Source organism: Schistocerca piceifrons, chromosome 1, assembly GCF_021461385.2.
Source record: "Schistocerca piceifrons isolate TAMUIC-IGC-003096 chromosome 1, iqSchPice1.1, whole genome shotgun sequence".
Taxonomy (NCBI): domain Eukaryota; kingdom Metazoa; phylum Arthropoda; class Insecta; order Orthoptera; family Acrididae; genus Schistocerca; species Schistocerca piceifrons.
This window is the reverse complement of record NC_060138.1, coordinates 1,067,570,204-1,067,597,271: the sequence shown is the minus strand read 5'-3', so window position 1 is coordinate 1,067,597,271 and position 27,068 is coordinate 1,067,570,204. Positions and strand designations below refer to the sequence as shown.

At 43.5% G+C, this 27,068-nt stretch overlaps 1 protein-coding gene across 1 annotated transcript in view; it reads left to right on the top strand.

Moving 5' to 3' along the window:
• The window catches only part of LOC124777677 (solute carrier organic anion transporter family member 74D-like), a 218,328-nt gene that overhangs the window by 119,524 nt on the left and 71,736 nt on the right, over positions 1-27,068 (top strand). The window contains exons 8-10 of the mRNA XM_047253157.1: positions 4,438-4,581; positions 17,455-17,619; positions 20,695-20,890. Of these exons, the coding sequence (XP_047109113.1) occupies positions 4,438-4,581; positions 17,455-17,619; positions 20,695-20,890 (505 nt within the window). The remainder of the gene's footprint in view (positions 1-4,437; positions 4,582-17,454; positions 17,620-20,694; positions 20,891-27,068) is intronic.

Genomic DNA, 27,068 nt, shown 5'->3' with positions numbered 1-27,068 from the left:
GAGTGTGGCGCTGACCCCACGAGGCCATGGACCCAAGTTGTCAACAAGGCAATGTGCAAGCTGGTGGTAGCTCCATAATGGTGTGGGGTGTACTTGTATGGAATGAACTTGATCCTCTGGTCCCATTGAACCGATCATTGACTGGAAATTTTTATGTTACGCTACATGGAGACCATTTGCAGCCATACATCTACATCTACGTGATTACTCTGCTACTCACAATAAAGTGCCTGGCATAGGGTTCAATGAACCACCTTCAAAATGTCTCTCTACCGTTCCACTCTCGAACGGCACGCGGGAAAAACGACCACTGAAATTTTTCTGTGTGAGCCCTGATTTCTCTTATTTTATCGTGATGATCATTTCTCCGTATGTAGGTGGGTGCCAACAGAATGTTTTCGGAATTGGAGGAGAAAACTGGTGATTGAAATTTCATGAGAAGATCCCGTCGCAACGAAAAACGCCTTTGTTTTAATGATTGCCACTCCAATTCATGTATCATGTCTGCGTCTGCGACACTATCTCCCCTATTTCGCGATAATACAAAACTAGCGGCCATTCTTTGTACTTTTTCGATGTCATCCGTCAGTCCCACATGATGAGAATCCCACACCGCACAGCAATACTCCAGAATAAGGCGGATAAGCGTGGTGTAAGCAGTCTATTTAGTAGACCTGTTGCACCTTCTAAGTGTTCTGACAATGAATCCCAGTCTTTAGTTTGCTCTACCACAATATTATCTATGTGATCGTTCCAATTAAGGTTATTTGTAATTGTAATCCCTAAGGATTTAGTTGAATTTACAGCTTTCAGATTCGTGTGACTTATCGCGTAATCTGAATTTAGCTGATTTCTTTTAGTATTCATTTGATTAACTTCACACTTTTCTTTATTCAGGGTCAATTGCCACTTTTCGCGCCATACAGATATCATATCTAAATTGTTTTGCAATACGTTTTGATCATCTGATGACTTTACAAGACGGTAAATAACAGCATCGTCTGCAAACAATCTAAACACGGCTACTCAGATTGTCTCCTATGTAGTTAATACAGATCACGAACAAGAGAGTGCCTATAACACTTCCTTGGGGAACGCAGGATATTAGTTCTGTTTTACTCGACGACTTTCCGTCTATTACTACGAACTGTGACGTTTCTGACAGGAAACGACGAACCCAGTCGCACAACTGAGGCGATACTCGGTAGGCACGCAGTTTGGTTAGAAGACGCTTGTGAGGAACGGTCTCGAAAGCCTCCTGGAAATCTAAAAATATGGAATCAATCTGGCATCCCCTGTCGATAGCACTTATTACTTCATGAGTATAAAGAGCTAGTTGTGTTCAACAAGAACGATATTTTCTGAATCCGTGCTGACTATGTGACAATAAATCGTTTTCTTCGAGGTACTTCATAATGTTCGAATACGGTATGCGTTCCAAAACCCTACTGCAAATATGGACTTCATGTTCACAAACAATGATGGAATTTTTATGGATGACAATGCGCCAAGTCATTGGGCCACAGTCGTCGATAGGTTCGAAGAACATTGTGGGCTTTTCGAGCGAATGATACGGCCACACAGATCGCCAGGTACGAATCCCATCAAATATCAATAGGACATAATCCAGTGCTGAGTACTTTTGCAGGGGACTTCCAACGACTTGTTCACCCCATGGCACGTCGACTTGCTGCAGTAAGCCAAGGAAAAGGAGGTTTGACACGATATTAGGTACCGTATGACTTTGTCACCTCAGTGTAACCTGGCTTTTGGCTTGATTGACTGCCGGGAAATACCTTTTTCAGTAAGCAGCTTCGAAAAAATCTCCCCTTCTGTTCAAACGAAATTAGGAAACGAATCTACATCTACATCTACATGGTTACTCTGCAATTCACACTGAAGTGCCTGGCAGAGGGTTCATCGAACCATTTTCATGCTACATCTCTACCATTCCACTCTCGAATGGCGCGTGGGAAAAAGGAACACTTAAATCTTTCCATTCGAGCTCTGATTTCTCTTTCTTTATTATTATGATCATTTCTCCCTACGTAGGTGGTTGTCAACAAAATATTTTCGCATTCAGAAGAGAAAGTTGATGATTGAAATTTCGTAAATAGATCTCGCCGCAGAGAAAACCGCCTTTGTTTCAGTGACTGCTACCCCAACTCGCGTATCATATCAGTGACACTCTCACCCGTATTGCGAGATAACACGAAACGAGCTGCCCTTCTTTGCACTTTTTCGATGTCCTCTGTCAATCCTACCTGGTAACGATCCCATACTGCGCAACAATATTCCAGCAGAGGACGGAGAAGTGTAATGTAGGTGTCTGTTTAGTGGGTTTCTCTCATCTTCTAAGTGTTCTGCCAACAAAGCGCAGTCTTTGTTTCACCTTCCCCACAATATTACCTACGTGGTCTTTCCAATTTAAGTTGCTCGTAATCGTAATTCCTAGGTATTTAGTCGAACTGACAGCCCTTAGATTTGTGCGATTCATCGTGTACCCAAAATTTATCGTATTTCTTTTAGTACTCATGTGGATGACCTCGCGCTTTTCTTTGATTAGTGCCAATTTCCACTGTCCGCACCATACAGAAATTCTCTCTAGATCATTTTGTAATTGGAATTGATCGTCGATGATTTTACTAGACGGTAAATTACAGTGTCATCTGCAAACAATCGAAGGGGGCTGCTCAGATTATCACTAGATCATTCATGTAAACCAGGAACAGCAGAGAGCCTATGACACTACCTTGCGGAAAGCCAGATATCACTTCCGTTCTAGCCGATGATTTACCGTCTATCACTACGAACTGTGACCTGTCTGAGAGGAAATCACGAATCCAGTCACACAACTGAGACGATACTCCATATGCAAGCAATCTGATTAATAGTCGCATGTGAGGAACGGTATCAAAAGCCTTCTGGAAATCTAGGAATATGGAATCGATCTGAGATCCCTTGTCGACAGCACTCATTATTACATGGGAATAATGTTGCGCAAGAACGATATTTTCTGAATCCGTGTTGGTTATGTGTCAATAAGTCATTTTCTTCAAGGTGATTCATAATGTTCGAGAACAGTATATGCTCCAAAATCATACTGCAAATTGAGGTCAGTGATATGGGTCTGTAATTCGTTGAGTTACTCCTATTTCCTTTCTTGAATATTGGCGTGACCTTTGCAACTTTCCAGTCTTTAGGAAGAGACCTTTCGTCAAGTGAGCGGTTGTATATGATTGCTAAGAAAGGCGCTATTGTGTCTGCATACTCCGAGAGGAACCTCATTGGTATACCATCTGGACGAGAACACTTGCCTTTCGTAAGTGATTTGAGTTGTTTCGCAATGCCTAAGATGTCTACTTTTATGTCACTCATGCAAGCAGCTGTTCTGGTTCCGAATTCCGGAATATTTACTTCGTCTTCTTTCGCGAAGGAATTACGAAAAACTGTATTTAGTAACTCCGCTTCAGTGGCACCATCATCGGTAGCATTTCCATCGCTATCGCGCAGTGACGGTATTGATCTTGAAATCTATGTGATGAAGTACGTTACTTCAGAGTGCTGATAGTGAACGCAACGTCGAGAATATGGATATTGTAAATGTGTAAACTACATTAGACACTATACTTCCACTCCATTCGATTTATAACCTAAAATGGGTTGAAAACTGTACTGAGTTAACGAATAGCTTCTGTTAGTAGTATCTCAGATGGTTGCACAGAATTACGTAGTGTTCCTCTACTAGCAATTCACTGTACATACCATGGATGAGTCCAGGATTTTCTCCGTGAATTTTTCCGCTCTTCTTCGACAGTCCCTAACAGAGTTAACGCAGCCAATTTATGCGTGTCCATTCTCGTAAGGAAACTGTGAGCTTTTAGCGCCAGATGCAGCCTTGAACTGCCACGGGAGAGTGCTACGGAGACAAATCGAGACGACGAACACGTTATATACAATGACATTAGCAGGTCGTTCCAGAGCGTGCAGAAACTGCGACGGACACCACATCTGGAGGGATACGTCCAGTATGCGGACGGTTTAAGGCCAAATGTCATTGAGTGTAGCAAGACAGGTTATCACAAATTCCCTACCAGCGTTGTATGATGCTACTCCTCAGCACCTTGAACTGTGTGTGGTATTCGCAGCGCAGTGTGAATGCCATTCAGCTGCGCGGCGATGCATCTGTTCTCCGTGGTGAGCTGGGGCTGTTCCCACAACAGTTGCCGCAGGCAGCGCAAAATTTAGCTTGCGCTCCGTTCCATCGCCGTCAGGTATGTACTATTAGGCACCTCGCCCTTTTGACGTATTCGGTTCGGTGGCGGTGCTCTCGTATGGCGTGGTGTGCTGGTGTTGTTCTCGCTTTATTCTGCTCCTGTGCTGTTTGGAATGTGCTGTCAGTTATCTTGATCATTTTTTGCTGTTTTGTGTTCACAGCGTGGGTGCCGTTCGGCTGCGTGGCGGTGGTGCTGTCGGGCGTGCTGGTGATGTTCCCCCGACAGCTACCGCGCACTGCTCAGCGGCGCGCAGACGCCGGTCACCAGACAGTGGCGGGCGACGTCGCCAAGATATCCTTCGCAGGTAGCAACGTTTAATACATTAGTTAATGCCATTTAAGGAACGTTCTAAAATGCTCTAGTTGTGGTTGAATTTACCGACAGCAGTTTGCTGCTTCTTTTATACATTAGTGAAAATGAGTTTAAAGGCATAGATATTTGTACCAGAATTATCATTGTCGATTGGAATAGTCCTGCGGACTACTCTCGTCAGTAGTGATGTGCGCTCTGTGAACCAAAATTCTGAGAACACTCATCGACTGGGAAGGATGGTGGAATTGCACGTAAATATAAATCCATACGCATTGGCTTCTTATATACAGGGTGTACACGGTATAAGGCGCCAAAATTATACAGATGGTACATCTCGGTGTGCTTGACAAAAAAGTCTAATGACATTTTCTTGTATCATGTACTTTATTTTTGTATTATTAAAACCTAATGTTCGTAGGATAGATACTATACGCATTTCTGTTTACGTAGTCAACCGACAGTACACGGCGTACCGAGCTTGTTGCCTACAATGACGGGGCGGCCAGAGAAAGGCAACGAGCCGACCAGAGGATTGAAATCATTAGACGTGTACAATGACGTGGCGTGATACTCAGGTGGTACCGAAAAAAGGAATGTAAACGGTTTCTGGGTTGTCAAGAATGTGTAATTCGCTTTACGTGAATTGAATACAACCGGTCTGTTTCCCAACAAGTCGATAACGAAGGTCGTAGTAGTAACGACAAGCGAATATCAAACACAATGTATTTCCATTAGTACAAATTCAATCAAGCACCAAGTAGATAGTTGTGCATTAATTCCAATCAACTGTTTCTCCTTTTTACGGCAATGCCATAACGAATACTAAATTCACATTATTTTCCTTCTGTACAACAACATCGTAATGAAAAGAAAACCCATTACTTCGTTTCCTCTTACACCAGTACTACAATAAATGTTCGAAATGACCACCATTCGCTTCTAAACGTGCTTCATTACGGCGAACCCAGTTTCGTCGCACTCGTTCACACACATGCACATTGGCCTTTATGGTATTGGCAGCATCTAAAATCTTCTGCGTCAATTCGCCCACATTATTTACTGGCTCAGCATAAACAAGTTCCTTCATATGGCCCCAAAAGTAAAAATCCAGTGGATTTAAATCAGGGCTGCGTGCTGGCCATCGACATGGACCCGAACGCCCGATCCATCGTCCTGGATATCGTACTCTGTGACCAAAGTGGGGTGGAGCACCATCGTGGAGGAACCACATGCTATGGCGAATGCCTAACGGAATGTCTTCTAACAACGTTGGTAACAATGTTTCCTCTAGAAACGTTCGGTAATAGTTACCAGTCAAACGTGCAGGTAAAACATAGGGCCCAATAATGTAATTATCGAGCCCACCCACCCACACATTTACGGAAAGTCGTCGCTGAAAATGTGTTGCAACTACGTGGCGAGGATTGTGTACACTCCACGTGTGCATGTTATGGAAATTAGTTATTCCGTCGCGAGTGAAACACGCTTCAACTGTGACGAGTATTTTGTTGACAAAATCATGCTGCGCACTGTGTAACAAAACCACTCTGAGAATTCACGTCGTGAAGGGAAATCTTGTTCTTCCAATCCTTGTAAGGCCGCAGACGCTCCTCTTCCAAGGTGCGATGAACGACAGAGTGCGATATAGCCACGTGGCGGGCGATGCTTCTAGTACTATGAGAAGGATCCTCCTGGATGCGGTCCAAAATTCTTTCCTCAGCTTCCAATGTACGATCGGCGCGTTGTGGGCCTCTGCCTTCTGCGCGGGGCAGTAAAGAGCCAGTATCTCTCAATCTATGGAAATTAAATACGTACTCGTCAGTTATATTCTCTCATGATATACCAAAAACGGAAAGCATATCAGAACAGAAGATACGTTTCGCATACGAACGAAAATGTACAAAGGTGCAGATAACTACTGTACTTTATTAAGATGTAAATGCATAATAATCGCATACAAGTAGAGAATTACAATAACACAAACCTTTGGTGCACAGCAGCAAATGTCTTTCGTGCAGGAAGTCGTCGTGGGAAGCCTCCTCGATAAATTCGTACAGCTGCCCTGGCAACACCTTTTGCCTCGCCATAAATTAAATGCATATCGCATAGTTCAGCTATAGTAAATCTCCTTTCCATCCTAACAGTTAACAGAGTTGCAATAACGTCTGCACAGGTTACTCGCCAACTGTCGTCGCTCGGTGTATTACAATGACGCAGCAACTCAGACCGTAGTTGCCTATGTGTTTACGATTTACGCTCGCGATGTCAATACGCGCAGCGGGCAATAACAGGAACCTATTGCTTACGTACGTGCACGGCCAAGTATCTACTTTTCCAAAACAACTATCCTGAGACGAACTGTCTTTTTCTGGGACAAACGTAGGAAATACGCAAACATGTTACTAGACTTTTTTGTCAAGCATTGCGAGATGTACCATCTGTATAATTTTGGCGCCTTATACCGTTTACACCCTGTATACAGTAGTATGAGATCTAGTGTACTAACAAATGCAGTCAAATGGTGCTGCTTTTGATGTCAGTAGTACAGGTATCAACGATTCAGGTGGTAGAGGGTGGAACTCGGTACAACAGCGGTCGGCTTTCTATTGGGTTACTGCAGATAGGAAACAGACGCCATTAATGACAGTGAGTATTGTGCATATAAACGACGATTGTGATAATGCCACGGGGAAGACAGTTATCATGTGATGGAAAAGCAAAAATAGGTGCGTAGAAGGAAATGAGACTTCCAGATCGTAAAACTGCCAAGACGTTTCAAGTACAGTGGTTTATAATTTCATTACAGTGGGCGCACGATATGGACAGCATGGAAAAATATCGGCAAAACAGAAAATTATCAGAGTCATCGAAACGGCTACTTTTGGGCAAAGCAAGAGTCGCAAACCGTTATTCTTCACTTGTTGCTGATTTACAGTTACCAGTAACTGTCAGACATGTACGAAAAATGTTGTCGAATTACGAACATCTATCACTCGAGAAACGAGTGCAGAAACCTGCTCTAACACCCAAAATAAGTAAGAAAGTTTGGAGTTGGCTGAAAAACGTATGTCATAGACTTCAAAATGGGTTAAAGTTATGTTCTGTGAGGAGAACAAGTTTAATTTAGATGCCATACGAATTTCAATATTATTGGCATGAACTGAGAATGGAGCAGCAGGGAAGAATGAACAGAAATTTTGGTGGTGGAAGTGTTCAACTTCTCAGCTAAAGATAAATTACATTACACATTGCTTGGCTGAACAATATAATGAACTCTAACATGTATACTGAGATCCTAGAGACAGAATTGCTTAGCATTTATGTGGTCATAGGGGGCGCAAGTCTAATGTTCCAACAAGGTAATGCATCTGTGCGTGTTTCTGCTACAATCAAGAAGTGTTTTGAAGATGAATATATCTATGTAGCCCGTAGGTGCACGTAGCCCCAATTTGAATACCATCGAAAACCTTTGTGGGATACTTGCAAGGTGTGTTTTTCGCAATGGAAGGCAATTCGAGGCCGTGTATCAGATGAAAAGCGCGATACGAAAAGAGTGGGCAAGAATTACAAACCCAAATAAAATCAGTGCCGAAGATTATTTTTCAGATAACTAGGATTAACGGAGGTTCGACAAAGTACTAACAATACAATAACAACAGGACAGTGAGTTTATTTTGTTACTCGTGTTATGAAAAGAACTATGTAAATCGCCCATGATTGCTTAAATGCTTCTACTACTTTCATGATAAATTGAATACCTGTACGAAGAGAGTTGTATGACGACCCTATGCCAGTCCTTACCGCATCCCAATGACGCCATCGGCAGGAGGGCGACACGCCGGTCGGTCGGAACCGATTGGCCCATCTGAAGCCAGAACGACAGAGTTTTGCATTTCTTGTACCAAAATAAACAATATCCAAATTCATCTTTCACCCTGGAGTGAAGTATGCACTATTTTGAAACTTTCTAGCAGGTTAAAAGTGTGTGCCAAATCAGGATATGAACCCGGAACCTGGCCTTCTAAGTCAAATGCTCATACTAACTGAGGTAACCAGTAGTGTCAGTGTCGTCGTAACTGCCGCCTGCTTCACGTCTGCTGTGCAGCGAGCTACCTTAATTTAAGTATTAACTGTATTTTTCTTACTTGTCACTTCCGTGTGTTTTTGCTTTTAGGAAGCTTTAATTGTCGAGTGCTAGTAATAGTGTTCCATAGATTTCGTGTTTGTTTTGAATACAGTCAGAGAGAGAGTCAACCATAGCGCTAGTAGTGCTAGTGTTTGTTTTCAATACAGTCCAGAGACAGGTAGTGCTATTTTCATTGTTTTCTACATGAAGTGGGTAGCAATCACAGTTTAGTCAACAATCGGCCGCCTTCAGTGAATTAGCAGTGTAGTTAAAAGTTGATTAAATCTCTACAGTAAATTGATTCCTTAGGATGGATAGGATGTCTGACTGTTGTGTACGGACGCAGGAAGAGCTGGCCACTGTTCGCGAACAGCTGAGCGTGTTGATGGCCACGGTCAGCCGTCTTCAGGCTGCTGCCTCGGAGAGTAGCGGCAGTGGGGAGTCTGGTGCGTCGCAAGGTACACCCCAGGTGTGTGATTAGTGAAGTGGAAACGTGAAGGGAGACGTACAGCACAAAAACGTACAGGCAGACCTCCTCTGTTGACTGACAGAGACCGCCGACGGTTGAAGAGGGTCGTAATGTGTAACAGGCGCTCGTCTATCCAGACGTTCACACAGGAATTCCAAACCGCATCAGGATCTACTGCAAGTTCTATGACAGTTAGGCGGGAGGTGAGAAAACATGGGTTTCATGGTCGAACGGCTGCTCATAAGCCACACATCACGCCTGTAAATGCCAAAGGACCCCTCGCTTGGTGTAAGGAGCGTAAACATTAGACGATTGAACAGTGGAAAAACTTTGTGTGGAGTGACGAATCAAGGTACACAATGTGGCGATCCGATGGCAGGGTGTGGGTATGGCGAATGCCCCGTGAACGTCATCTGCCAGCTTATGTAGTGGCAACAGTAAAATGCGAAGGCGGTGGTGTTATGGTGCGGTCGTGTTTTTCATGGAGGAGGCTTGCACCCCTTATTGTTTTGCGTAGGACTACCACAGCTCAGGCCTACATTGATCTTTTAAGCACCTTCTTGCTTCCCACTGTTGAAGAGTAATTCGGGGATGGCGATTGCATCTTTCAACACGATCGAGCACCTGTTCATAATACACGGCCTGTGGCGGAGTGGTTACACGACAATAACATCCCTATAATGGACTGGCCTGCACATACTCGCGACCTAAATCCTACAGAACATCTTTGGGATGTTTTGGAACGCCGACTTCGTGACAGGCCTCAGTGTAGCACTCTGTGAAGAAAGGGGTGGCATTCTCCAAGAAACCTTCCAGCACATGATTGAACGTATGCCTGCGAGAGTGGAAGCTGTCATCAATGCTAAGGTTGGGCCAACACCATACCGAATTCCAATATTACCGATGGAGTGCGCCACGAACATACAAATCATTTTCAGACAGGTGTCCGGATACTTTTGATCACACAGTTTATAGTTCGTGCAGCAACAGTTCCATCCACATATCACAGCTTGCAAATCTCCCTTCAGCAGGTAATTTCATTAACTAAGTGCATTAACAAAAATTTTGCGTCAACCGTTTATTTCATGGCACAGAAAAATTGACTCTCAGGCAGGCGTATAAATACATTTGCAGTGTGTCCCGATCACCATAAACAGTTCCTTTTAATCGGTCCCACACATGTTCGGTTGGGCTCATGCCCCAATAAGAGGCAGGCCACTCCATTCTGGTAATTCTACGTGTTCACGAGAACAGCACGATGAGAGAGTGGGTAATCGTTCCTCAAGATGGAATTGACACAAAAATTTTGACGACGCTATTGGTTGCAGAATCTCGTTCCCGTACCGTAGAGCAGTGAGCTTGCCCTCGACAAGCAAAACAGATGTGCTGTGGCTTTATTTAATAATGTATTGCTATCTGAGAACATCACTACATTGTTCCGCATGGGGGACACAGTCTTGGAGCCGTTCGACTTTACCGGGTTGTCTCCAAACACATTGTGATTATCACTGTACAAACTGGTCCTAGTTTCTTCCGCATCATGCAATCGTCATTTGACAGTTTGATGCGATACATGACGTCCTATAGCCTCTTAGAATGCCGAATTCAGTTCTGTAGCACTCAGGTCACGGTTACTTCGACTCAAAAGTCGTAGATCGCCCTGAGCACCTTTCGTACGTGGGCGGCCTGTGCGGTGCAAGTCCTCAACGCTACCAGTCTACTAGAACCGACTCCATGTCCACACATCACTTTGATTCCGATGCACACATCGAGTAACTTCCCTGGTTGACAAGACTTCTGCGTGTAACGTGATTATGAGTAACCGATGATTGGTCATCATTGTCCTACGTGGCCTGATGGATGTTCATTCTACTGATGCGTCTCTAATGATGCTTTACTTTTAACTGAAACGCTCAATCCACTCGAGCACAGCCTTCTACCCGTAGGCAGCGCTTGACAATTGTGTGTATGTTTGCAAACAACGTCAGGGGTGACCGTCCGGTCGGTACAGGAACAGTCTCAACAGTAACGCACATGCACGATGTGTCGGGGTGGCGCAACACTTTTGTTGATGTGTGTATTACACCTTCATATAAAATCATCTTTTACAGGGACAACTCTCGGTACCAAACACGTCGTTCAAGTAACAATTATTCAAAAGAGTTATGCACTGAACATGATGAGACAGACAAAATTTAGGAAATATTATATCGTAATAGGACGAGGAATTCCAACATATGCAAGACACCTTTTCCGTTTTGTTTTACCCAGACGTGTTTCAGCACTTTTTGCGCTATATTCAGTGGGTTATTTTTTATTCTACTGTAAAATTGTTGTTACATATTAACATTTAGCGAAACTCTTGGTACATAATATTTACGATTGTGAATGAATAATTGTTGTAAAATATTATACATCATTTGTTCATAGTTGAGATATGTATACAGAACATCTCAGTGCACTGAAAAGCAATAGCTCACACTCAATATTCGCAGATCACCTGACAGCGCACAGTCACCACCCAACAAACATTGAAACTGACTACACGTCTTTAAAACTAGTAACAGATTATACCAAAAATTAACTATACAAGAAAACTATCACATCCAAAAATCAATAGCCCAAGGAAAGAAATTACTAAATGAATACACATCACTGTGCAATAAAACCCTCTTTGCCACAACTGAAGAACTATACAAATAACATCCACACCAAAACTACTCATAGGAAAAAAAATCTCTCTCTCTCTCTCTCTCTCTGCACCAGTCCCGAACACACACACACACACACACACACACACACACACACACACACACACACACACACACACTCGCACTAACCAAACACCAGAAACGCCAAATACACTTCAAACTCGCGCGCCTCACCCAGACAAACACGGCACGAAACAAATAAATACGCACAGCCACAACAACACGTAATGGCGGCGAAAACACTGCCTATGTTTTGAAAAATCGGAGAAAAATCAGTGTCAAGCGACCATCGGTCACGAAATCAGTCTATTCACTCGCCAACAACCTATGAGAAAGCAATACAACATCAAAGTCGTAAGTTACACACAAAAAACGTGATATATACTTATTTCCGTTTGTAAATGCATAATAAACAGAAAAATAAAAATTACGTTTTGCTGCTTGCTGATGAGAAGTTGTAGATTGTGTAGCAGACTAAGCTACCAACATAAATGTCCAACAGCAACATGTAAGGTATGTAAACTGATGCATACATCCACTCTTGAGTCAATTAATCTATAACTAAAACTTTACACGTAATGTTATAAACAACACACATTGCATCAGGTGGTTAATACATATCTCAACCGTGAACTATGAACAAATGATGTATAATGTATTACAACAATTACTCATTCACAATTTTAAATATTATGTACCAAAAGTTTCGCTAAATGTTAGTATGAAACAAACATTTTACAGTAAAATAAAAAAAATAACCCACTGAAGTTAACACAAAAACTGCTAAAACATGTCTGGGCAAAATAAAACTGAAAATGTGTCTTGCATAAGGCGGGATTCCTCGACCTATTTTCATAACAAGCACGAACGTAAGAAAAAGAACTGCAGCACCACAAGATAAAGATTATATCATTCAAATACGACATGAAGTGCAAAGCACTGGTTGTCAGTCTGAACGTGAATCAACAGAAGATATTACTTTTCTGTCATTTTACATTCCGTGCTCAGTTGTCCTAACAGAATACATATGTCGAGACATAAGTCCTGCACTGAAGGCCCAAAATCTTACTCGTAGAGAGCCCGTTCATATCATAGGTAAACTGTCTTCCAGTAAGCAACCAGGAGGCGTGGGAGAGAGCCCATGTGACTACTTCCGGCGCGGCGCGCGCCTGCATGGACACACTTGTGACACACGCTCTTAAGTATTTTACAGAGCATGTGGTAATAGGCCGTCTGTCTCCCTACCATTCCGCATTCGCCCTGGAGATATCTTTCCCTTTGAATATCTTTACCTTCCGTCACACACCGCTGTTCCCCATGAGACTGGCGCTAGGTTAAGTTTTATATTTCCTTGAGGAACCGATTGTAATGGGGAACACTACAATAAGAGCTGACTTCGTTGATTGTATTTATGACTCGGACGCGACGTGAGAGAACCATCTCCTCCGTTCTGACCACTCCCACTCAGAGGAGAAAATTTAGATAACAGGCTTTTGCAGATGACTGTAGAACGATCCTACCGCCGTCAACGTAGATTAGGAAAGCGAAAGCCTAGAAGTGGTACAGGATACCGTCGCCCATACGCCATATGGTGGCTTGTGGAGAACGTATGTGGATGTAGATACCACATAATTTTCCTGCTCATCTTATCACTGCCAAAAATTAGACTAATTAGAAAATAAATAATTTATTAAGAATGTTATAGGCCTCAAACCAGGGAAATGAATGGTGCTAACAATTAGTCCGAAAAATGAAGTTTTTAAAATTTTGTACATGGCTGGAGCTGCAATCGTATATGAAACCTTCTTGTAGAAACAATGAAGAGCCTGTCAGTTGCAAAATGAGAGGTTCACCTTGGTTTCAAAGTTAATAAAATCGTCTTCTTCAGAAGGAATCTGACCACAATCTATTGGTTATGAACTGTAGATTAAAACTGAAGAAACTGCAAAAAGGTGGGAATTTAAGGAGATGGGACCTGGATAAACTGAAAGAATCACAGGTTGTAGAGAGCTTCAGGGAGAGCATTAGGGAACGATTGACAGGAATGGGGGAAAGAAATACAGTAGAAGAAGAATGGGTAGCTTTGGGGGATGAAATAGGTAAAAAGACGAGGGCTAGTAGAAATCCGTGGGTAACAGAAGAAATATTGAATTTAATTGATGAAAGGAGAAAATATAAAAATGCAGTAAATGAAGCAGGCAGAAAGGAATACAAACGTCCCAAAAATAATATCGACAGGATGTGCAAAATGGCTAAGCACGGATGGCTAGAGGACAAATGTAAGGATGTAGAGGCTTATCTCACTAGGGGTAAGATAGATACTGCCTACAGGAAAATTAAAGAGACCTTTGGAGATAAGAGAACCATTTGCATGAACATCAAGAGCTCAGATGGAAACCCAGTTCTAAGCAAAGAAGGGAAAGCAGAAAGGTGGAAGGAGTATATAGAGGATCTACACAAGGGCGATGTACCTGAGGACAATATTATGGAAATGGAAGAGGATGTAGATGAAGATGAAATGGGAGATATGGTACTGCGTGAAGAGTTTGACAGAAGACTGAAAGACCTGAGTCGAAATAAGGCCCCCGGAGTAGACAACATTCCATTAGAACTACTGACAGCCTTGGGAGAGCCAGTCCTGACAAAACTCTTCCATCTGGTGAGCAAGATGTATGAGACAGGCAAAATACCCTCAGACTTCAAGAAGAATATAATAATTCCAATCCCAAAGAAAGCAGGTGTTGACAGATGAGAAAATTACCGAACCATAAGTTTAATAAGTCACAGCTGCAAAATACTAACGCGAATTCTTTACAGACGAATGGAAAAACTGATAGAAGCCGACCTCGGGGAAGATCAGTTTGGATTCCGTAGAAATGTTGGAACACGTGAGGCAATACTGACCCTACGATGTATCTTAGAAGACAGATTAAGGAAGGGCAAACCTATGTTTCTAGCATTTGTAGACTTAGAGAATGCTTTTGACAATGTTGATTGGAATACTCTCATTCAAATTCTGAAGGTGGTAGAGGTAAAATACAGGGAGCGAAAGGCTATTTACAATTTGTACAGAAACCAGATGGCAGTTATAAAAGTCGAAGGACATGAAAGGGAAGCTGTGGTTGGGAAGGGAGTGAGACAGGGTTGTAGTCTCTCCCCGATGTTATTCAATCTGTATATTGAGCAAGCAATAAAGGAAACAAAAGAAAAGTTCGGAATAGGTATTAAAATCCATGGAGTAGAAATAAAAACTTTGAGGTTCGCCGATGACATTGTAGTTCTGTCAGAGGCGGCAAAGGACTTGGAAGAGCAGCTGAACGGAATGGACAGTGTCTTGAAAGGAGGATATAAGATGAACATCAACAAAAGCAAAACGAGGATAATGGAATGTACTCGGATTAAGTCGGGTGATGCTGCGGGAATTAGATTAGGAAATGAGACACTTGAAGTAGTAAAGGAGTTTTGCTATTTGGGGAGCAAAATAACTGATGATGGTCGAAATAGAGAAGATATAAAATGTAGACTGGGAATGGCAAGGAAAGCGTTTCTGAAGAAGAAAAATTTGATAACATCGAGTGTATATTTAAATGTCAGGTAGTCGTTTCTGAAAGTGTTTGTATGGAGTGTAGCCATGTATGGAAGTGAAACGTGGACGATAAATAGTTTAGACAAGAAGAGAATAGAGGCTTTTTAAATGTGGTGCTACAGAATAATGCTGAAGATTAGATGGGTAGATCACATAACTAATGAGAAGGTATTGAATAGAATTGGGGAGAAGAGGAGCTTGTGGCACAACTTGACTAGAAGAAGGGATCGGTTGGTAGGACATGTTCTGAGACATCGAGGGATCACCAATTTAGTATTGGAGGGCAGCGTGGAGCGTAAAAATCGTAGAGGGAGACCAAGAGATGAATACACTAGGGAGATTCAGAAGGATGTAGGCTGCAGTAAGTTCTGGGAGATGAAGAAGCTTGCACAGGATAGAGTAGCATGGAGAGCTGCATCAAACCAGTCTCAGGACTGAAGACCACAACAACAACAACAACTATAAACATATTTTAATGATAAAAACAAAAGCTTACATGGTTTATGCTTACCAAACCAATTGTGCACCAAATAAATGGAGGACCCTGAGACGCATGGCGCTTCCAACTCCCAAGGAAAGCACTACTTGGCACGAAGATCGTCCGCCATTATAATAATGAATGTTTAAAACATTTTGTCCAACTTTGACACTTAGAGCAAGTCTAGGAACATGTAACAAGGTACTGAGAACACAATAGCAGGATTTAAAACGCGTTTTGCGGAAAAATGCACGTCTAACATTTCCCCACTTCTTATATCCCCACTTAGAAGCTGGTTTGGATGCACTTACACTCAGCAGAGAATGCAGTTCAAAATATCCAGAGCTCACTCCTCCTACAAAACGGCAATCCTCTTACCGAGTGAGCTAGCCAGGCATGACTCAACCCCCGCCTCGGTGTTTCAGTTCTGCCAGCACGTCTCTCGTGCTTCCCAAGCTTCACGGAAGTTCTAAATACATAGTAGAAACTGCACTTCAGGAAGAAAGGATACTGAGGAGAAATGACTTAGCCACGACCTGTGGGATTGTTTCCAGAATGAATCTTTCACTATGCAGCGAAATATGCGCTGCTTTGACATTCCCAGCAGATTAAAAGATTGTGCCGGACCAGGACACGAGCTTTGAAAAACAGAACAGAGAACAGTAACAATGTTTACCGAACTACATCTACATCCATACTCCGCAAGCCACCTGACGGTGTGTGGCGGAGGGTACCCTGAGTACCTCTATCGGTTCTCCCTTCTATTCCAGTCTCGTATTGTTCGTGGAAAGAAGGATTGTCGGTATGCTTCTGTGTGGGCTCTAATCTCTCTGATTTTATCCTCATGGTCTCTTCGCGAGATATACGTAGGAGGGAGCAATATACTGCTTGACTCTTCGGTGAAGGTATGTTCTCGAAACTTTAACAAAAGCCCGTATCGAGCTACCGAGCGTCTCTCCTGCAGAGTCTTCCACTGGAGTTTATCTATCATCTCCGTAACGCTTTCGCGATTACTAAATGATCCTGTAACGAAGCGCGCTGCTCTCCGTTGGATCTTCTCTATCTCTTCTATCAACCCTATCTGGTACGGATCCCACACTGCTGAGCAGTATTCAAGCAGTGGGCGAACAAGCGTACTGTGACCTACTTCCTTTGTTTTCGGATTGCATTTCCTTAGGATTCTTCTAATGAATCTCAGTCTGGCAGTGGCAGTGGACCTAGGGATGTTTATGTGTGTGGAAGTCTTGCGTACAAACGTATGACACAAGTGACACCCAAGTCCGTGAGTTCCGCGGAGCGCCCCATTCTGCTCTTTCACGATGTCTAATGACTACTGAGGTCGCTGATATGGCGTACCCGGCAGTAGGTGGCAGCACAATGCACCTAGTATGAAAAACGTATGTTCTGGGGGGGTGTCCGGATACTTTTGATCACATAGTGTAGCTGGAGCAGAGCAGGCACCTTTCGTTTGAACGTGTTGTCTGCCTTTGTACAGATTTCCGTTGCGCGTTTTCTCGGCTCATCCACAACCCCGTGCTGTTGTTCAACACCTTCAGCGGCGTGTGCTTCATGTTCGGAGTGATCGGCTACTGGATCTTCATGCCGAAGTATATGGAGACTCAGTTCCGGCAGTCCGCGGCTACCGCCAGCTTAATCTCAGGTAAGTGCTCCCTTTTATCCTGGCCTTGCGAAAAAAAATTAAATTCCGTAGTAGCACATACGAAACTGTTGCGAAACATCATTAGGAAATAATCTCTATCGGCCAATAGCGCAGATCAATATTTGCTTTATTTATTTGCTGTAATTATCATATAACGTGCAATTTAGTGACCAAGCTAAGTGTGCAGTAACATTTTAAAACTGTTTATATGCTTATTTTGAGAGGATGATATTTACTGTGGACTTTATTCGGGAGCGTGTATCACTAAATAATTAATGTACTACTTATTATATTTACAAACTTGTAGTTCATAATTATTTAGATTTATAGTGTGGGTTTTAAATTGTTGTTGGTTTGTGGTGCGTCTTGCAGTGGAGCTCTTTACTGTTATCATTTTCAGCATTCACTGCTCTTTTCTCAGTCTGTCCCCACCTGCCCCCCCCCCCCCCCCCCGCCCTCTCCACACACACACGTTCCATTCGCTCAACCTAGTACTACTATTATTACTACTACTACTACTACTACTACTATTGCACAAACCGAAGTGTCTTATTACACTCTATTGGCAAGGGTGATTACGTTCGTTCTGTCTTTGGAGATGTCAGCTGTAACTGTATTTTAGTGGCAAGTGTACCTATAACGAAGACACTAAGTTGCTTGAAAAAATCATCGCACAATAAGCATAGTACAGCGCGCCTAAAAATACCCACAAAGTAGTTTTTGAAGAATGGAAGCAAAAACTGATGCTTTGTTAGGAGAGCACGAATCGGGTTTTAAGAGACACAGAGGTACTTGATATTTTTGTGCAGCGGCTGCTAAAAAAGGACAAGTTTGTAAAAAACATGAAGACATATACTGCTACAGTAGTTTTGCAGGAAGGTTTCGGTAATGTGGAATACAATAAAATGGTTTCCATTCTTAGACACATCATGGTACGGTGGGGTGTTTTTGTGTTCAGCATGTGGTTCACATATTTCGTTTAAGAAAATGCTAAATGAGAAAGTAAATGAACACATTTTAGAGCATTGTGCACTGTGTACAGTAGAGGAATAGTTCGGAGACAATGACTGATTATATCAAAATGACAATACAATTCCTCATACAGCAGCATCTGTGAGCCACTTGTTCGTTGACAAAAACATTCCTGAAACGGACTGGCCTACCCAAGGTCCCGACATGAACCCAGCAGAACACTTTTGGAATGAGTTAGAAAGTCGACTTCGCTCCAGACTCCAGGGTCGAACATCTCTACCTTGTGTGGATTCCGCTCTTGACGGAGAAAGGGCTGACATTCCTCCAAATGCGTGGAGAGACCTCACTGAAAGTGTCTCCAACACTACTGAAGCTGTCATAAAGACGGATGTAGGACAGAACCCATGTTAATTTCCTATAATAGGTGTCTGGGCGCTTTTGAACAATTAGTGTAAATGGGAGGATCCTATGCCGAAATTACGTAGAGATTGAATTACTTTCATAACGATAAGAGGCGTCACATTTCTGATACCTGCTCAAAACATGACTGACGCAACTCCTTGCTGATTCTGTGGGAATGCATGTATGAGAGAAGCATTGGTACCTGACCGCCCCCGCACTCTTCTACGGCGAGCATGAAGCGTGAGACTTATTCTCGATTCGTAGCTGAAAATAATTTGATGTGTCATATCTAAGTTCCATTTCAGATGTCCTCTTGCCCATCTTCTTCGTGCATTACGGTGCCAGAGAGACTGTACTAACGTTGGTAATGGACCCCTAAATGCCAATGCGATCGTATGGAGACGGTTGCGCATTGCCTGAGTGGACATAGCCCTCCCAATTACCTCTAATTAGGTACCACGCAGATCTGTTTCATTCACATCGCGGTACCTACAATCTATGAAACCTACGAAGCGGACATCAGCTGGTTCTTCAGACCGCGAGCGACCGCCATGAGGCATACTCATAAGGTTTCATGTCTCACGACAGTTGCTGAATGTTCGAATGACGGACCGTGGTGCGTGGCGTTTCTATGATCAACGTCCAGTGGTGATAATCCTTCTTGCCGACAAGTGACAATGGTCTAAGCCTGGAATGATCCTTCATGGCATATTGGCAGATTGGAAAGTCCACACAAACAGAATTGTCTCGTTCACGGCTACAGACACAGCACGCTCAAGTGAAATAAACTTTTTCAGTTTTACTTTACCCTCTAGCAGGCATGCGGCCGTACATAGCGATTTTCTGTGGACAAAGCAGTGTTGAGAAAGCCTTTTCCCGACAACAACAACAAAGCACTGTTGGCGTAAAACTGTTTTTAGCGGAGCATTACGATATGAGTTGCAGCTCAAAATTTTAGTTGAAGTGACAGCTGAAGTAAGGCCTAGACATTAGTACAAACGCATCGTTGATGATACATAATGCCGCATTAAGCTGAAATGAAGAGGAAAGCTGGCGTATGAGAACACTGAAGAAGTAAGTTAACAAACCTGAGGGTTGATGGTTGAAACAAAATCTATTAGCAGTTCATGACGCTATGCGTGGTCTCAACACGTGCACATGTCTCATTCTACGTTTGATACGCTGAATGTGAAAAGGATAAGGATCATGTTCCGTGAACCGCGCCACGGTTGAGCTGGAGGAAGATCATATTTAGGATATCGCGGATGTTGGAGAAGAATGAATAAACTCGTAGGCACTTACTTTCTCCTTTTTGTGTTGACGGGCACCCATTTGAAAGAGGTGCGCTTGTTGCACTCTTAATTCTAAATCTTTAGATAGTCCAGTACCTAACAGAAACCGGGTCTCTTTGCATTTGCTGTGTTCTGTTCTACCACCTGAACCATCCTCACAAGACGCTTCAACTGGAATTAAACAGTTCCTTACCTCATTGTCCTAATTGTTATTTTTCTCAAAATTCACAGGACAGCCTTCGTAGATTTCGAGACAGTCTAGCTACAAAACGCGCCGTATTCGTGTGGTATGCGCTAGTTCAGCTAAAGGATAATGTGGCTGTGCGCCTTGCTCGGTTGATTACATGGGCGAGCAGCTCGCAGCTGTCAAGAAACGCCAGACAGCTAACCCCTGGCCGCGTGCCCGCAGGTTCCGTGGGTCTGGTGTTCACGGCGTTGGGGCTGATCACGTCTGCGCTGGTGATCTCGCGCTGGAAGCCGCGGCCGCGCGTGCTGGCCGCCTGGAACGTCGGCGTCGAGCTGATCGACGTCGTGGGGCAGCTCTGCCTCGCCTTCATCAGCTGCCCGTCCGACAACCTGCAGGGCTCCTGGGGACACGACAACACGTAACTAACCGCTCCTAAGTGTCTATCCAAAAACTTTTCCTCCTATGTCAGTAGAGCACTTAATTCTATTTTACATCTACATCTACATCAGCATTTATACTCCGCAAGCCACCCAACGGTGTGTGGCGGAGGGCACTTAACGTGCGACTGCATTACCTCCCTTTCCTGTTCCAGTCGCATATGGTTCGCGGGAAAAACAACTGCCGGAAAGCCTCCGTGCGCGCTCTAATCTCTCTAATTTTACATTCGTGATCTCCTCGGGAGGTATAAGTAGGGAGAAGCAATATATTCGATACGTCATCCAGAAACGCACCCTCTCGAAACCTGGACAGCAAACTACACCGCGATGCAGAGCGCCTCTCTTGCAGAGTCTGCCACTTGAGTTTGCTAAACATCTCCGTAACGCTATCACGCTTACCAAATAACCCTGTGATGAAACACGCCGCTCTTCTTTGGATCTTCTATCTCCTCTGACAACCCCTCCTGGTACGAATCCCACACTGATGAGCAATACTCAAGTACAGGTCGAACGAGTGTTTTGTAAGCCACCTCCTTTGTTGATGCACTACGTTTTCTAAGGACTCTCCCAATGAATCTCAACCTGGCACCAGCCTTACCAACAATTAATTTTATATGATCATTCGACTTCGAATCGTTCCGTATGCATACTCCCAGATATTTTACAGAAGTAACTGCTACCAGTGTTTGTTCCGCTATCATATGATCATACAATAAAGGATCCTTCTTTCTATGTATTCGCATTACATTTAGCTATGTTAAGGGTCAGTTGCCACTCCCTACACGAAATGCCTATCCACTGCAGATCTTCCTGCATTTCGCTGCAATTTTCTAATGCTGCAACTTCTCTGTATACTACAGCATCATCCGCGAAAAGCCTCTTGGAACTTCCGACACTATCTACTAGGTCATTTATATATATTGTGAAAAACACTGTTCCCATAACACTCCCCTGTGGCACGCCAGAGGTTACTTTAACGTCTGTAAACGTCTCTCCATTGAGAACGACATGCTGTGTTCTGTTTGGTAAAAACTCTTCAATCCAGCCACACAGCTGGTCTGATATTCCATAGGCTCTTACTTTGTTTATCAGGCGACAGTGCGGAACTGTATCGAACGCCTTCCGGAAGTCAAGGAAAATGGCATTTACCTGGGAGCCCGTATCTAATATTTTCTGGGTATCATGAACAAATAAAGCGAGTTGGGTCTCTCACGATCGCTGTTTCCGGAATCCATGTTGATTCCTACAGAGTAGATCCTGGGTTTCCAGAAGTGACATGATACGTAAGCAAAAAATCATGTTCTAAAATTCTACATCAGATCGATGTCAGAGATATAGGCCTATAGTTTTGCGCATCTGCTCGACGACCCTTCTTGAAGACTGGGACTACCTGTGCTCTTTTCCAATCGTTTGGAACCTTCCGTTCCTCTAGAGAGTTGCGGTACACGGCTGTTAGAAGGGGGGCAAGTTCTTTCGCGTACTCTCTGTAGAATCGAATTGGTATACCGTCAGATCCATTGGACTTTCCTCTGTTGAGTGATTTCAGTTGCTTTTCTATTCCTTGGACACTTATTTCGATGTCAGCCATTTTTTCGTTTGTGCGAGGATTTAGAGAAGGAACTGCAGTGCGGTCTTCCTCTGTGAAACAGCTTTGGAAAAAGGTGTTTAATATTTCAGCTTTACGCGTGTCATCCTCTGTTTCAATGCCACTATCATCCCAGAGTGTCTCGATATGCTGCTTCGATCCACTTACTGATTTAACGTAAGACCAGAACATCCTAGGATTTTCTGTCAAGTCGGTACATAGAATTTTACTTTCGGATTCACTGAACGCTTCACGCACAGCCCTCCTTACGCTAATTTTGACATCGTTTAGTTTCTGTTTGTCTGAGAGGTTTTGGCTGCGTTTAAATTTGCACTGAAGCTCTCTTTGCTTTCGCAGTAGTTTCCTAACTTTGTTGTTGAACCACGGTGGGTATTTCCCGTCCCTCACAGTTTTACTCGGCACGTACCCTGTCTAAAACGCATTTTAGAATTGCCTTGAACTTTTTCCATAAACACTCAAAATTGTCAGTGTCGGAACAGGAATTTTCGTTTTGATCTGTTACGTAGTCTGAAATCTGCCTCCTACTACTCTTGCTAAATAGATAAACCTTCCTCCCATTTTTTATATTCCTATTTACTTCCATATTCAGAGATGCTGCAACCGCCTTTTGATCACTGATTCCCTGTTCTGCGCTTACAGAGTCGAAAAATTCGGGTCTGTTTGTTATCAGTAGGTACTTTGGGCAATGCACGAAAAAGTACTAATGTTGGACCATAAAACTCACAGATCGTCTCAAAAATACTTTAATATCCCCGTCAGCAGACGTTACAATGGAGGCACATGAAATTCCTTGGGAAGTGCACGTGGAATAATGCGGAAACCTGTCATGGAGGGGGCACGCGACTCGTAGTAAGGGCAGACCCGCTGACAGAAGTGTTGACCGGCGGACAGCAGTGAGTCGGGCGGACCAGAGTTTACCCTGATTCCAACCACCACTGACTTTACCCTGCGCGTCGAGCCGAGTGACGCTGCAGAACACTCAGTCGCCAGTCGCCCGCAAGAGCCGTGTGCAGAGTTTATCCCTGTGCACGTCTCAGCGCGGTTTCGGACCTTCTGCTTCCCTCACGGCGAGTTTTCGTTTCCTCTTGCGAGGAAAATGGTCATCTTCGGTCCATGGAGTACCCGCACCTACAGTGTAGTGTAGCGGCGTTGTCACGCCTTTGCAAAATCTAAAGTGGCAACGAAGGACTTTTGTTTCCCTTTTGCTAGCATTCATTTCGGGCGACCATGGACCAGCAATTTCTTCAATGCTGCCAACAACAGTTTCGCCAGCCGAAAGAACAGCAGTGGCAGCAGCAGGAGTAGATACAGGCGTTGACGACCCAGAATGCGGATTTGCTTTGCGCCCAAGCCAGGCTCCTATTCTCTTCCCAACTTCTTGCATCCAGTTCCGTGGCAGGCGGAGTTGTTGACCAAGGTGTTACGGGGACGCGCATCGACTTGCTGGATGCCTACCTGCAGCTGCTGTCGGACACGGTTTCTCGGATTTTCCTGGTCCTCAATTTTCCCTTTGCGTTTTATTAGCCTAATCTCTTGGCTTTTGGAACCTCACCTGCCCGCGAAATTTATCAACAGTTGGAGTTTCCCGGCAGAGGTTCGAGTCCCCCCTTGGGCATGGGTGTGTGTGTTTGTCCTTAGGATACTTTATGTTAAGTAGTGTGTAAGCTTAGGGACTGATGACCTTAGCAGTTAAGTCCCATAAGTTTCCACACACATTTGAACAAATTTTTGAGTATTTAGAGCAGCTGATTCAGGACAATCCCTGTACGTCAGGTACCTTGATGATATCTGAGCAACAGGACCCTATAGAGAGGAACATGTGCGAAAACTCCAGTCGGTCTTCCAACGCCTCCTGGAGATCCGCCTGCGCTACAAGCTGGAAAAGTAGAGTTCCTTCTTCCCGAAGATGCGTTTTTGTGTTTAGGAAAGGTGGTATTGTCTCTATGAATCACATCAAAGGCGTCGAAAGCCTGCCTGCTCCTGGTGAGTTCATACTCTGGGCAGCGAACATCTACCAACCTCTTAACAGGTTTCGCCAGACGGCCGTTAAGTTTGTCTGGTCTGTGGATTGTCAATGGAATCCTCAGCCTCTCAGTCCGCCGGGCGGCAGGGTTGGTCACGAAGCTGCTGAGGTGGAGCCGATGGATTTTGTATTCCAATCTCTGTCTTCCTCTACAGTTTTCCTTTCCGCCCCGATTCTACGCAGAGCCTGTTCATTCCTTACCTCATCGGTTCACCTAATTTTCAACGTTTGTCTGTAGGACCACAACTCAAACGCTTCGATTCTCTTCTGTTCTGGTTATCTCACAGTCCCTCTTTCACTACAGTGCTGTGCTCCACACGAACATTTTCAGAAATTTCTGCCTCAAATTTAGGCTTGCGTTTGATAATAGTAGATTTATCTTTGCCAGGAATGCCCTTTTTTCCAATGCTGGTCAGCCTATCATGTCCCTCTTCCTCCGTCCGTCAGTGGTTATTTTGCTGTCTAGATAGTATAATTCCTTAACTTCATATACTTGGTGACCATCAGTCCTGATAAGTTTCTCGCTATTCTCATTTCTGCTATTCTCATCATTTTCGTCTTTCTTCGATTTTCCCTCAGTCCATATTCTGTACTCATTAGACTGTTCATTCCAATCAGCACACCGTGTAATTCTTCTTCACTTTTACTCAGGATAGCACTGTCATCTGCGAATTCTATTATTGATGTACTTTCACCTTGAATTTTAATTCCATTCCTGAACCTTTCTTTTATTTCTATCATTACTTCCTCCCACACAAATATTGAACAGTAGGGGAGAAAGACTACATCCTTGTGTTACATCCTTTTTAATCCGATCACTTTGTTCGTGGTCTTCTACTCTTCTTATTCCCTCCTGGCTCCTGTTCATGTTGTTGCTCCCTGTAGCTTACCCCTAATTTCCTCAGAATTTCGAACATCTTACACCATTTGAAATCGTCCAACGCTTTCTCCAGAGCGACAAATACTATGACTCTGTCCTGATTGTTTTTCAGTCTTTCTTCCATTGTCAACCGCAGTGTCAGAATTGTCTCACTGGTGGCTTTACCTTTCCTAAAGCCAGACTGATCGTTATCTAACACGTCCTCAGTTTTCCTTTCCATTCTTGTAACTTGGATGCATAATCTGTTAAGCTGATTGTGCGATAATTATCGCATTTATCAGCTCTTACTATCTTAGGAATTCTGTGGATCATATTTTTCCGTAAGTCAGTTGGTATGTCTCCAGACACAAACATTCTGCGCAACAACGTGAACAGTCGTTTTGTTCCCTCTCCCCCCCCCCCCCCCCCCCATTATTTTAGAAATTCTGATGGAATGTTATCTATCCCTTCTGCCCTATTTCATCTTAAGTCTTCCACAGCTATTTTAAATTCTGATTCTAATACTGGATACCCTATCTCTTCCATATCGACTCCTGTTTCTTCTTTTATCTTATAAGACACATCTTCCCCCTCATACAGGCCTTCATTGTACTCTTTCCACCTATCCACTCTCCCCCCAGCATTTAACAGTGGAATTCCCGTTACACTATTAATGTTGCCACCCTTGCCTTTAATTTCAGCGAAGGTTGTTTTGACTTTCCTGCATGCTCAGTCAGTCCTTCCGATAATCATTTCTTTTTCGATTTCTTCACACTTTTCATGCAGCCATTTCGTCTTAGCTTCCCCGCAGTTTCTATTTATTTTATTCCTCAGCGACTTGTATTTCTGTATTCCTGAATTTCCCTGAACATTTTTGTATTTCCTTCTTTCATCGATCAACTAGGGTATTTCTTCTGTTACCCATGATGTCTTCGCAGTTATGCTCTTTGTAGCTATTTTTTCCTTTCCAACTTCTGTGTTTGCCCTTTTTAGAGATGTTCACTCTTCTTGAACCGTACTGCCTACTGAGCTGTTGCCTACTACAGTATTGTAGCCTTAGATAACTTCAAGCGTATCTCTTCATTCCTTAGTACTTCCGTAGCCCACTTCTTTGCGTATTGAGTCTTCCTGACTAATCTCTTAAACTTCAGCCTACTCTTCATCACTACTATATTATGATCTGAGTCTAAATCTGTTCCTGGGTACGCCTTACAATCCAGTATCAGTGTCTGACAATGAAATAATCTAACTGAAATCTCCCCGTTTCTCGCGGCCTTTTCCAAGCAGATCTCTTCCTCTTGTGATTCTTCAACAGAATATTCGCTGAAATTTATTACAAAACTCAGTCTTTCTCCTATGTCATTCCTAGTGCCTATACCGTCCTCTCCAGTAACCCTTTCTTCTACCCTTTCCCCTACAACCGCGTTCCAGTCCACCGTGACTATTAGATTTTCATCTCCCTTTACGCACTGAATAATCCGTTCACCACCCTCATATACTTCTTCTATCTCTTCATCTTCAGCTTGCGACGTCGGCATGTATACCTGAACTATCGATGGCGGTACTGGTTTGCTGTTTCTGATGAGAAAAACCCTATCACTTAACTGTCGATTCTGATAGAAACAACCCTATCACTGAACTGTTCACAGTAACAAACTCTCCGCCTTACCT